This window comes from Doryrhamphus excisus, linkage group LG10, assembly GCF_037039965.1.
Source record: "Doryrhamphus excisus strain RoL-2023G ecotype Guam linkage group LG10, RoL_Dexc_Guam_v1.1, whole genome shotgun sequence".
In the NCBI taxonomy this organism is placed as follows: Eukaryota; Metazoa; Chordata; class Actinopteri; order Syngnathiformes; family Syngnathidae; genus Doryrhamphus; species Doryrhamphus excisus.
In genome coordinates, this window is record NC_136366.1 from 17,658,104 (window position 1) to 17,669,721 (window position 11,618).

The 11,618-nt window shown below is 41.9% G+C and overlaps 1 protein-coding gene across 1 annotated transcript; it reads left to right on the top strand.

The window, feature by feature from the left end:
• Positions 1-3,177: 3,177 nt before the first annotated feature.
• On the top strand, positions 3,178-11,129 carry LOC144901169 (ras-GEF domain-containing family member 1B-B-like). The gene is made up of 11 exons (XM_078794353.1): positions 3,178-3,243; positions 3,324-3,443; positions 3,518-3,655; positions 4,244-4,426; positions 4,580-4,642; positions 4,776-4,853; positions 4,957-5,059; positions 5,222-5,301; positions 5,386-5,577; positions 5,740-5,863; positions 11,092-11,129. The coding sequence occupies exons 1-11, from the start codon at positions 3,178-3,180 to the stop codon at positions 11,127-11,129; spliced, it is 1,185 nt and encodes a 394-aa protein (XP_078650479.1).
• Positions 11,130-11,618: the final 489 nt, after the last annotated feature.

An 11,618-nucleotide genomic window follows, 5' to 3' on the forward strand; every position in this document is an offset into this window, starting at 1 on the left:
GATCCAATTTTGATTAAATGTACAGACAACTGATTCATACAAATGTTCATACCTTAAAATATTAACTATAATACATGTTTACATGGTTCACCCAAATACAAGACAATAGACAGCTTAAATAAAGTTTTCAATATGTTATAATAATTTTTCATCACTCTATACAATACAAAGGGCCAAGCATAATAGGTCCCCTTTAACACTGCATGAAGTTAAGTTAAGAACAAATAAATTCAAGGCTAACTGGTTAGGTGACTATTGAGGTGTTATTTCATGTCAACAGGTCTCCAATGATGTTTAAATAACATATTTAGAAAGTCATAAACATGTTTTTCTATGGTCTATCCATTTATTAACATTATCATGGAAATTAATTTATTGTTGGTCTGGAACCAATTCTACGTTATAAATGAGGGACAACTGTACACAAGCAATTGTGTGCTATACACATCCACAAGGTGGCATTGTTACATCATAGCATTGTGATTACTCATTTATTTCTTAATGTGTCACTAAGTCAATGTGTGTGTGTGTTTAATTGTGGACCAACCTCAAGGTTAATGTGTCCATTTGGAAGCCTGCTAGCACAGCTTTCATCCAGGAAGAAGATGTCTTTCATGGGAAGACAGAAGAAAGGAATGACAATCTTCTCCTGTCTTTATATTCCAGGACTTTTTCAGCGTAGAAAATCCAGTGAATTCCTTTTCATATTGGATGAGTGTTGACTGGCGTTTCATAAAACGGTGGGGCATCTCCTGTATGTCTCGCAATGAGTACTAGTGACAAAAAGGAAGGGAAGAAATATATCATATGAATAGAAAGTGACTTTTTCAGTGCCATTAGCTGACCAAAAGAAGCATCTGCACCATGTAGTGGACCAAATGAGACGTGTTAGTGCCATCTAGTGGACAGAAATTGTGTGATAATGACTTTGCCAACAGTGGAGAGGCATGTCAGTACCTTCTCAAAATAAAAAGTATCAGTGCAGTCTAATGGGCCGAACAGAGATAAATGTGCCATCGAGTGGATTGAATCCAGCATGGCAGCTGTCATGTAGTGTATGCCAAATGACAGCAGTTAGTGCCATCTAGTGGATAGAAAGAGGTATGTTAGTACCATCGATTGGGCACAAAAAATCAATGTTCGCAATCGAAGATTAGCATGAAGGTGAAATGTTTAATTGGTGAAGATGTGTTTAAAAATGTTTGCACACAAAAGTGTCAACATGTCAGCAATATTATGCGTGTGTGTGTGTTTATAATCCACCTACCTGATAGCAGATGATCTCCAGAGCGCTGCTGCTCCAAGCACAGGTGACAAACTGGTGTCATTAGCTCGTACGGCTGCAAGAAGTGGCGTGAACTCAACAGGAAGTTGAAGATGTCTGACCTCTGATGATGTGAAGGACACAGAACAGGATGCTGAAGACAAGTGAGATTGCAAGTGCATAAAAAAACAAAACAATGACTGCTTGGAACTCACATCAGGGAAGAAATCCAAGTGATGGATCATTTCCTCAAGGGATTTCTTCGTAACTGGAATGATCACCTGCAAAAAAAAAAACCACAATAAACACACACGCTAATTCAACACATATGAAATCTCAGCTCATAACCAAGAAAATTACTACTAATAATAAGAATTTCAAAGTTTTAGGGGTTTTATTTCTTACAGTACACTAACGTTCCATTAGCCGTTACACAGCCGGTCGTTCGATACACTTTCCACCTGAACGACGTTAAGTACACTTAACGACAAATATGTAAAACTGTATCCGAAGTTAAAACTGGGACGTTATTTAACAGAACAATTTTTCAAATCACACCGACCTTTCGAGTGATATAGCTGAATTAAGTTCGGTGAACCGTCAGAAATTAAAACGGTCTATTTTTTTTTACTTCTGTCACTCACGAGCCACACAAAAGTGATTTCAGCAGGTTATCCGTTGCTAGCAAGCAACCCGCCACTTGACTTCCAGAGGCCCTGTAAACCTGACCAATCATAGCGCAGAAGTGGGACCACGTTGTACCAATCGGACCAATCGCAGCAGGGCAAGGGGATCAGGACAAGTAAATGTCCACATTGATCAAATATTAGCAATGACATTCATAGCATTGCATGACAACTGCTATATTATATATATATATATGTTTTAACACTTCTTAAAACCACCTTCTTTTTTAGTTCTTCGTGATTTTAAATCAATTCAAAATTTATCATTAAAATTGTGCCGCCTGTAGTTTTAATGAATTATTTAATGTAGAAATATTTGTAAAAGAAATTCCCATTAATATATGGGTTATTTCTCCTCTATAATGCTATTAGATAATGTTAAAGTTTAAACATGTACACAAACGACCATTTGATTGATAGATAACTAGATAATAATTCAAATAATTATAGTCATCATTTTTTATTTTTTATTTTTTTACAGGGTATAGAAATGGATGGATGGATGGATGGATGGCAGCAACTGAACAGTTTACGTCCTCTGCTGCGATTGGTCCCCTTGATCCCACGTGAGACTTTTCACCTGGCCCTGATTGGTCAGGTTTATCGGGCCTCCAGAGATCAAGTTTACTGTGCTTGAAATATCAGGAGGGTAAACACCCAAGGGATCTGACAGCATCACGAACAACCTGCTTGAAGATTGATTTGTTTTGTCTGGATTTTTTGTGAAAAAATTCATCGACAGGATACTTTCTAACGTCGTTGAACTGCATCATTGCGATGGTAAGTGCGATTTTCTAATTGTCTAATCGCATAAAGTTCCAGTTGTAACACAGTTTTGTGTATTTATTGTAAAAAGATAAAGATAAAATAACGTCAATCGGATGGAAAGTACATCGAACGAAGAATTAATAAATAATTTTCATCTAACGGCTAACGGAACGTTGAGCTGCATCATTGGACAGGTACGCTGGAAAAAATAAAACGCACGGCTTAAAAGAAATACATCGTAAAACAATTTGCTGATATTAGATGTTCTGCTTTGTTGGTTAGTTTTGTTAATTTTTACAGGCTGGTAACGTGTGATTTGTGTGTAGTAACGTGTTAATTATAATATGAAATATAACGACTAACTTGCACTTGTTTACTTACACGTTGACTTCGAGAATGAAAATAATATTTTGTTGTTTATTGTCTTGTTTGCAGGTGAACATGTTCAATTACAGGCAAATGGCAAACAATTTGGTTTCAGCATCTCTTGAGGCGCTGATCCAACACATGGATTACTACCCTGATGTGAGTTCCATCTTTCTGTCAATGCACTTGTCAGCCTCACTTGTCCTCACCATCCCCTTCTGTGTCCTTCACATCATTAGAAGCCGTACGCCTTCAACTTCCTGTTGACTTCACGTCTCTTCCTGCAGCCCTATGATCTAATGACACGAGTTTGCCACTTGTGTTTGGAGCAGGGCTCTGGAGATGACCTGCTAGATCAGGTCTGTAGATTACAACTGACAACAAGTTGTAATAACTGACAAGGTATTTATGCTTACATTTGATGTTTCTTCAGATACGTCTCTACGAAGAGGCGAAGAAGCTGGTGCAGCTGATGACTGAGTGGACTGAGGCCTTTCCACACGACTTCAGCGATGAGCGGATGATGCGTTCTCTCAGAGATATAACACATCATGTAGCTGGCGTGGACGAGGTTAGTGTCACATTTCCTCCGTACATCAAACACTAGATCAGTGTTTCTCCACCTTTCCTGAGCCACTTTTTTTTTGGGGGGGGGGGGGGGGATCTTGCGGCACATCACTAACCCAAAATGTTACAAAATGTCGCCACGACCTCTCACGTGCATCACTAGTCTATTGTAGGAACGATGCATCAGCTTCGTGTTCCCACACGGACGAATATTACATTGCTCGGACAGTCGTTACACCACGGACACTAGACAATTACATAATATTTGCAGAAAATTATGAATAAATGTTAATTTCATAAAAAAAAGTGATAATTCCTCACTAGTGCACCACTGCACAGTGGTTGAAAATTACCACACTAGATGACACTAACTATATTATATACTATATTATAGAGCTGTAAATCCCCATTCAATTCCATTGGACTGCACTGATGCTACTTTTTGTTCTGTCCACTAGAGGGCGCTAAACTCATTTTGGTCACTAGATGGTGCATATGCGTCTTTTGGTCAGCTAATGGCACTGACACACAGTTCACTCGTCATCACTTTCTATTCATATGATATATTTTTTCCCTTTCTTTTTGTCACTAGTACTCACTACGAGACATACAGCAGGCGACTGACCGTCTTATGAAACGCAAGTCAACATTCGCTGTGCTAAACTCCATGCTAGCCGAGCATCCTGCCTCACCGGAACCGGAGGAAAGAAGCGGCATACTGAGCATGTGCGATGACCCCATCATCTTCGCCCAGCAGCTCACACACATTGAAATAGTAAGCACTTACTTGGGACTCCATAGTATGATATTGTACACTAACCACACCTTTAGTCATACAGTAAATATGTGGTTGTGGTGTACAAATACAACTTTGAAAGATTTTTCTTCATCACCATTTAACTTTTATTGCTGATCCTTTTTCTTCCAGGACAGGATGAGTTTGATCGGGCCGGAGGAGTTCACCCATTCATTTGCAGTGAAGAACCCTCAGGTAGATGTGCAGTGACAGTTATTATGTCTGTGTGTGTCTGGACTTAAAACATGACATGACCAATTTTCCCTACTTACTGACTTACAGGTGTTTGTGTGTTGGTCTTTTTTGTCTCTCATGTGCATGTTTTCAGTGTCAGGGCAGCAACCTTGAGGCTTATGTGAGGTGGTTCAACAGACTGAGCTCCCTTGTGGCTACTGAGATCTGTATGGTATGTTCACTGGTGTTTGCATTTAGTCAGCTTGTAAAGATTTCATGGCGCTCCATACGGGTTGTTTAGGAGTCTGTGACTTATTCGTGTTCTGGCATTGCAGCCGACCAAGAAGAAACACAGAGATGGAGTGGTCAAGTTCTTCATCGATGTGGCTCAGCAGTGTTTGGATATTGGAAACTTCAACTCCCTAATGGCCATCATTGGTGAGTATTTTTTTACCATGAACTCTGCTGCCTTTTGTTCCAGCTTTTGAGTTTTTCTTTTTTCTTTTTCTAGACCTGATAGTGAAGTATTGTTGTCTTACAAAAAAAGCACAGATGGACTCTTTTTGTGTGTGTCACTAAATCTGTGATTCTACCTTTCAGCGGGGATGAACATGAACTGTATTTCCAAGCTGAAAAAGACCTGGAATAAAGACAACACTCACAGGTTTAAAACCTTAGAGGTGAGAAAAATCACATGACCAAATACTAAATACCATCATGGAGGACACAGTACACTATCATTGCCTTATTCTTGTTTGTCTCAGAACCTGATGGACCCATCCTATAACTTCAAGAACTATCGCACTGCGCTCCATGACGCCACTGAGATGTCCAACACTGCTGACAGCACCCAGGAGAAGATTGTCATTCCTTTCTTCTGTCTTCTCATGAAGGACATCTTCTTCCTGGATGAAAGCTGTGCTAGCAGGCTTCCTAATGGACACATCAACCTCAAGGTTGGTACACAATTAAACACACACCTCAGTTTTCATCATTAATCTGTACTTTAACCAAATAAACCACACAAATGTAATAAATAAAATATGGATGAGTATAGTGTATGTAAGTGTAGGTAGCTATGATTAGATTTGACTCAAATGTGTTTTCTTTTTTTTCAGAAACTGGAGGATATTACAAAGCCGATCAGCCAGTTTCTGCTCTGGCGTCAGGCCATATGCCCATTCCACAGAGATGAGACAATCCTTCAGTTTCTCATCACCATGCCGATCATCACCGAAGACGGTAAATCAACCCGCTGTTATATCTTGTCTTGTTTTATACTTTATCATGTACATTATATGGATAAAAATGACTGCATGTGGATTAGGGATGAATGTATTATTTTTTTATGAGACAATTAGTTAAAGTTATGTGTGGTGTTTTGTTTCTGCAGAGCTCCATCTGATCTCTGAAGGCATCGTGAAGGACAGCCGTCCATCTTTTTGGGGGTTCCTCACACAAAAATTAAAAAAAAAGAAAAAACAATAAACCATTCAAAACCATTCTTATATTCCTTTCTTTCTCTGAAGATCCTCTGTCCCATCAGTCCAGCATCATTCAGGATGCTCACTCACTTTTGTTCTGCTCAGCCATTGGGGCAGATAATTTTATTCATCTAAATGCTTTGGGGATGAGACTCTGAGGCCATGGTTTCAGTCCAAAAGGTCTTACTCAAACCAAAACGGATGCTAACCAAATAGATTTTTCTCATAAGAAATCATTCATTCATTCATTCATTTTCTACCGCTTATCCTCACCAGGGTGCTGGAGCCTATCCCAGCTGTCTTCGGGCGAGAGGCGGGGTACACCCTGGACTGGTCACCAACCAATCACAGGGCACATATAGACAAACAACCATTCACACTCACATTCATACCTATGGACAATTTGGAGTCGCCAATTAACCTAGCATGTTTTTGGAATGTGGGAGGAAACCGGAGTACCCGGAGAAAACCCACGCATGCACGGGGAGAACATGCAAACTCCACACAGAGATGGCCGAGGGTGGAGTTGAACTCGGGTCTCCTAGCTGTGAGGTGCTAACCATTTGTCCGCCGTGCAACATTATTAGAACCCTCTAAATATTAAATAACACCCATATAATCACCTTTACATTTGTATTATCCAATATAGTAGCCATATAAACATGATAACAAACATGTTAGCAGTTCCTCATTAATTTTTTTATTTATTTATCGTACTCAACATGAAATTCCTCTCCGTGAATCACCACCTTATCATGGTGGAGGGGTTTGAGTGCCCGAGTGATCCGAGGAGCTATGTTGTCTGGGGCTATATGCCCCTGGTAGGGTCTCCCAAGGCAAACAGGTCCGAGGTGACGGGACAGACCAAGAGTGATTCAGAAGACCCATATGAGCAAGAACGAGAGGAGACAACGTACCTCGCCCGGATGTGGGATACCGGGGCCTCACCCTGGAGCCAGGCCCGGGGGAGGGGCTCGCAGGCGAGCGCCTGGTGGTCGGGCCTTCACCCGTGGAGCCCGGCCGGGCCCAGCCCGAAGAAGCCACACGGGATCTCCCCCTCATAGACCCACCACCTATGGGGGCAAGCATAAGGGTCCGGTGCAATGTGTGTTGGGTGGCGGTCAAGGGCGGGTGCGTAGGCGACCTGGTCTTCGGCGGCCAAATCTGGTTCTTGGGACATGGAATGTCACTTCGCTGGTGGGGAAGGAACCTGAACTTGTGCGAGAGGTTGAGACATTCCGACTAGACATAGTCGGACTCACCTCGACCCACAGTTTGGGCTCCGGAACCAAGCTCCTCGAGAGGGGCTGGACCTTGTTCTACTCTGGAGTTGCTGCAGGGGAGAGGCGGCGAGCTGGTGTGGGCTTATTAATAGCCCCCCGGCTTGGTGCCTCTGTGTTGGAGTCAGCCACGGTGAACGAGAGGGTCATTTCCCTACGCCTTCGGGCTGGGGAAAGGGTCCTGACTGTCATTTGTGCGTACGCACCAAATGGCAGTTCGGAGTACCCGGCCTTCTTGGAGTCCATCAGAGGGGTGGTGACTCCGTCGTTCTACTGGGAGACTTCAACGCCCATGTGGGCAATGACAATGGCACAGAGTACACATCCAGAGAGTTCCAAGCATTAATGTGCAAGATGGGTATTAGGCATGAGACTTCCGCTCCATATTCTCCACACCAAAATGGTACAGCGGACCGCAATTGGAGAACCCTGTTTGAAATGGCCAGGTGTATGCTAATAGAGAGCAAGCTGCCAAAGATGTTGTGGACCTATGCTGTCCAGACAGCTGCTGTGGTGAGAAATAGGTGTTTTAATAGACGTACAAAACAGACACCTTACTACATGTTAACAGGCAGACAGCCAAATATTGCCAGAATGCAGAAATTTGGACAAGTGTGTTATGCTTACAAACAACAAAAAGGAAAGTTGGACTCTAAATGTGAGAGGGCCATTTTTATTGGATATGATAAAAATAGTCCGGCCTACATGGTGTACTATCCCAGCATCAGAAAAGTACAAAAACACAGACTTGTAGAGTTTGTAGTTAAAAAGAATGAGGAGGTACTGGATGCAGATGATGATTTTGACATTCAAAATGAGAGAAAATGTGTGACAAGCCCACTAGCTAACCCACAAGTGATAGAAAGTCAGGAAGTGTTCACAAACAATGAAGCAGATGTGAAAGACGAACAAAATGCTCAAACAGTGAAGTTAGAAAATGAAGAAGGCAAACAGGAAGAACACAAACCTGCTGAGAAACGTTATCCTGATAGGGAGAGAAGAAAGCCTGACTATTATGGTGATCATGCATGTGTTTTTGAGGAGGATATTACTAATATTGACTACTGCTACAGACTCCTGTGTAATGTTCCTCAAACATACACAGAAGCAATCACTTCAGTTAATGCAAAACAATGGGTTGATGCTATGGATGAAGAAATGCAGTCACTACAAGACAATGTAACTTTTACCTTGACCACTCTTCCCAAGGGTAAAGATGTAGTGGGGGGTAAATGGGTTTATGCAATGAAAAAGAACACTGATGGATCAGACAAGTACAAAGCCCGATATGTAGCCAGAGGGTTTAGCCAAAAGAAAGGTGTAAACTATGATGAAACTTTCTCCCCTACAGCTAATATGACCAGTGTCCGGGTATTAGCACAGAAAGCAGCACAGGAGCAGCTAGTTGTTCACCAGATGGATGTAAAAACTGCTTATCTTCATGCACCAATCGAGTGTGAAATCTACATTGAACAACCTGAAGGTTATGAAGTTGTATCAAAAGAAGGTGACAAATTAGTGTGCAAACTAGAAAAATCCCTGTACGGTCTAAAACAGTCAGGACGCAACTGGAATAAGATGTTGCATGATTATTTGTGTGAGATGAAATTTGTACAGAACCCAGCCGATCATTGTGTTTATAGCAAAATTACTGAACAAGAAAAAGTGCACATAATCATATGGGTCGATGATTTGATTATTGCTGCCAATGATGATGAGGTCTTACAATGTGTTAAAGAAATGTTGAAACTCAAGTTCAGAATGAAAAACTTAGGTAAACTAACACATTACCTGGGTATTGACTTTGAACAGTCTGCAGATTGTGTTAAGATGTCACAATGCAAATATGTACAGAAAATACTGAAGAGATTTGACATGTTAGACTGTAAAGCCAGAGCTACCCCTTGTGAACAGAAACTTGACTACAGTGATGATGCTAAACTAATGGATGATGTGAGGAAATACAGAGAGGCAGTCGGGAGCTTAATATACTTAGCAACATGTACAAGGCCAGACCTGAGTTTTATAGTGAGTAAACTATCTCAGTACTTCACTAGACCGACAACTGATCAATGGACAACGGTAAAGCATGTGTTGAGATACTTAAAAGGTACTCAAAACAAAGAACTTTGTTTCAAAAAGCACAAAGGTGAAAACACAATCCATGCTTATAGTGATGCCAACTGGGCCGCTGATATTGATCGAAAAAGCACGACAGGTTACTGTATCAGCCTGAACAAAGATGGGCCATTTGTTTCATGGAAAACTAAAAGACAACCTACAGTTGCACTCTCTACTTGTGAGGCTGAGTTTATGGCTTTAGCTGCGACCATGCAAGAGTGTCTGTATTTAAAACAGCTTCTGAAGTATTTTGATGGACAGGTATACAGGTGTTTAGTCTATGAGGACAACCAGGGCACTATAGCTCTAGCCAAAAACCCTGTACATAGGCAAAGATGTAAGCATGTGGACATTAAATACCACTTTGTGAGATCTACTTTACAAACTGATGATGTGACATTGGAATACTGTCCAACTAATGAAATGGTTGCAGGCATCCTAACGAAACCAGCCAGTAAGCTGAAGTTGATGAACTTTGAAACCTTTATGTTTGATGAATGAACCATGGACTATGAACAACTAATGAACTCTGAACTTATGATTTTTGTGTGAGCATTGGAAAAAAAAAAAAAGAAAAACCTGTGAAGTTTATGTTGACATGATTCTTGTAAAATGTGAGCAAGTGGGGGTGTTGATGTGCTCTCATTTCATTTTGTTTGTTAAAATGTTATGATTTATTGGTTCATTTTGGTATCACGTGACTGTGATTAGGGAACTGCCCACATGCTCTAATTAATATAAAACAGGTGAGCCCGTGTGTGCGGGTGCTTCACTCAGCACTGAACAACGTGTGCCGTGTGTTATGTGCGTTTAACGTTTAACGTTGGGTAAAAGAACTCTGCTAACAGCAGCGATAGGGCTTGCCATTGCACAGCAGACAGTCGGTTCGTCCAACTGAAATTTGTCAATCGAAACGATTGATTGTGCCAGGTAAACAGATGCACGTCCCATAAACATCCGGAAAACGGTGTCGTTGGCAACTGGGGATGTAGATTCACTGTTGCTACACAAATAGAGTGGGGCCCTATCTGGTATAGCAAGTCCTCAGGCTTCTCCACATTCCAATCACACAGTGCCGTGTCATTCGTAAAACATGGGTCTCGATATATTTGCATTTGTAAGCATACAGTCCCCTTGTCCATTACGTCACAACCTTCCAGATCATAAGTCAGATTAGTCTGTGGACTAAATCAGTCCCCATGCGTTTTCAAGAAATAATAATGGTTTCCCACTATTAATGGCAAAATCCGATATCTGCATACGGTCATGGGTCGGGTTACGTTTACTTCCAACCACATTCCTTGACAGTGTGTTTCATTGCACTGAGTCAGGCTAGGTTTAACTTGTAACCATACGCGGTCCGATATGTTTCATAAGTGTCTCCACGGCTGCACTGCTGAGGAGGTCAATGTTCTCAACAAACGTTCTTGCTGAACTTTAGCATTAAGCATTTGCAAGGTACATTTGGTACTATTCAACGTCATTGTAACATCGTGTAAAACTTCTGATGTTGCATCCCACATATCAACGTTCCAACCCAGAAATGCGTCTATCACATGAGCTCCCCCTTTCTGTGTTTCTACAGTTGTAGGCATCCATTGTGCCACCCTGCGGAACCCATGAGCTGTCGCCTGACCTGTGGATGATGTTGTGGTACTACCAAAATGACCCAAATCATCGATGGTCGTACTGCCATCTCAGTTGAGTTTGAAATCCAAATATCCATGTCACTTGTTATCACCGTCCATTGTGTCCCATTGGTCGATGAGCATGGTGCAGTTCCACCTGACGCGAAAGGATTACCCGTCAGTCGACAGAGGGCTACTTCAGCTGCAACAGTAACGTTGCATCCCGCCCTCAGGATTATGGACCACTTGTGTCGTCCTCTGTAGATGTCGCATTCCGAAGTGACGTTTGCGATACGACAGGCAGACCCCGCGGGACAGTGGAAGTCATCCTGCGTGCGATCATTGGTGCTGTTCCTCCATCCCACTCGAACCACGCGAGGCACGCGAGGAGCTCCTTCCACCGGTGTCACCCAAAAGTGGGCATTCCTCGGGCCGCATGCAAGCAGGACAGCCAGGAGAGTGCCCCAACATAGACCATCCTCAT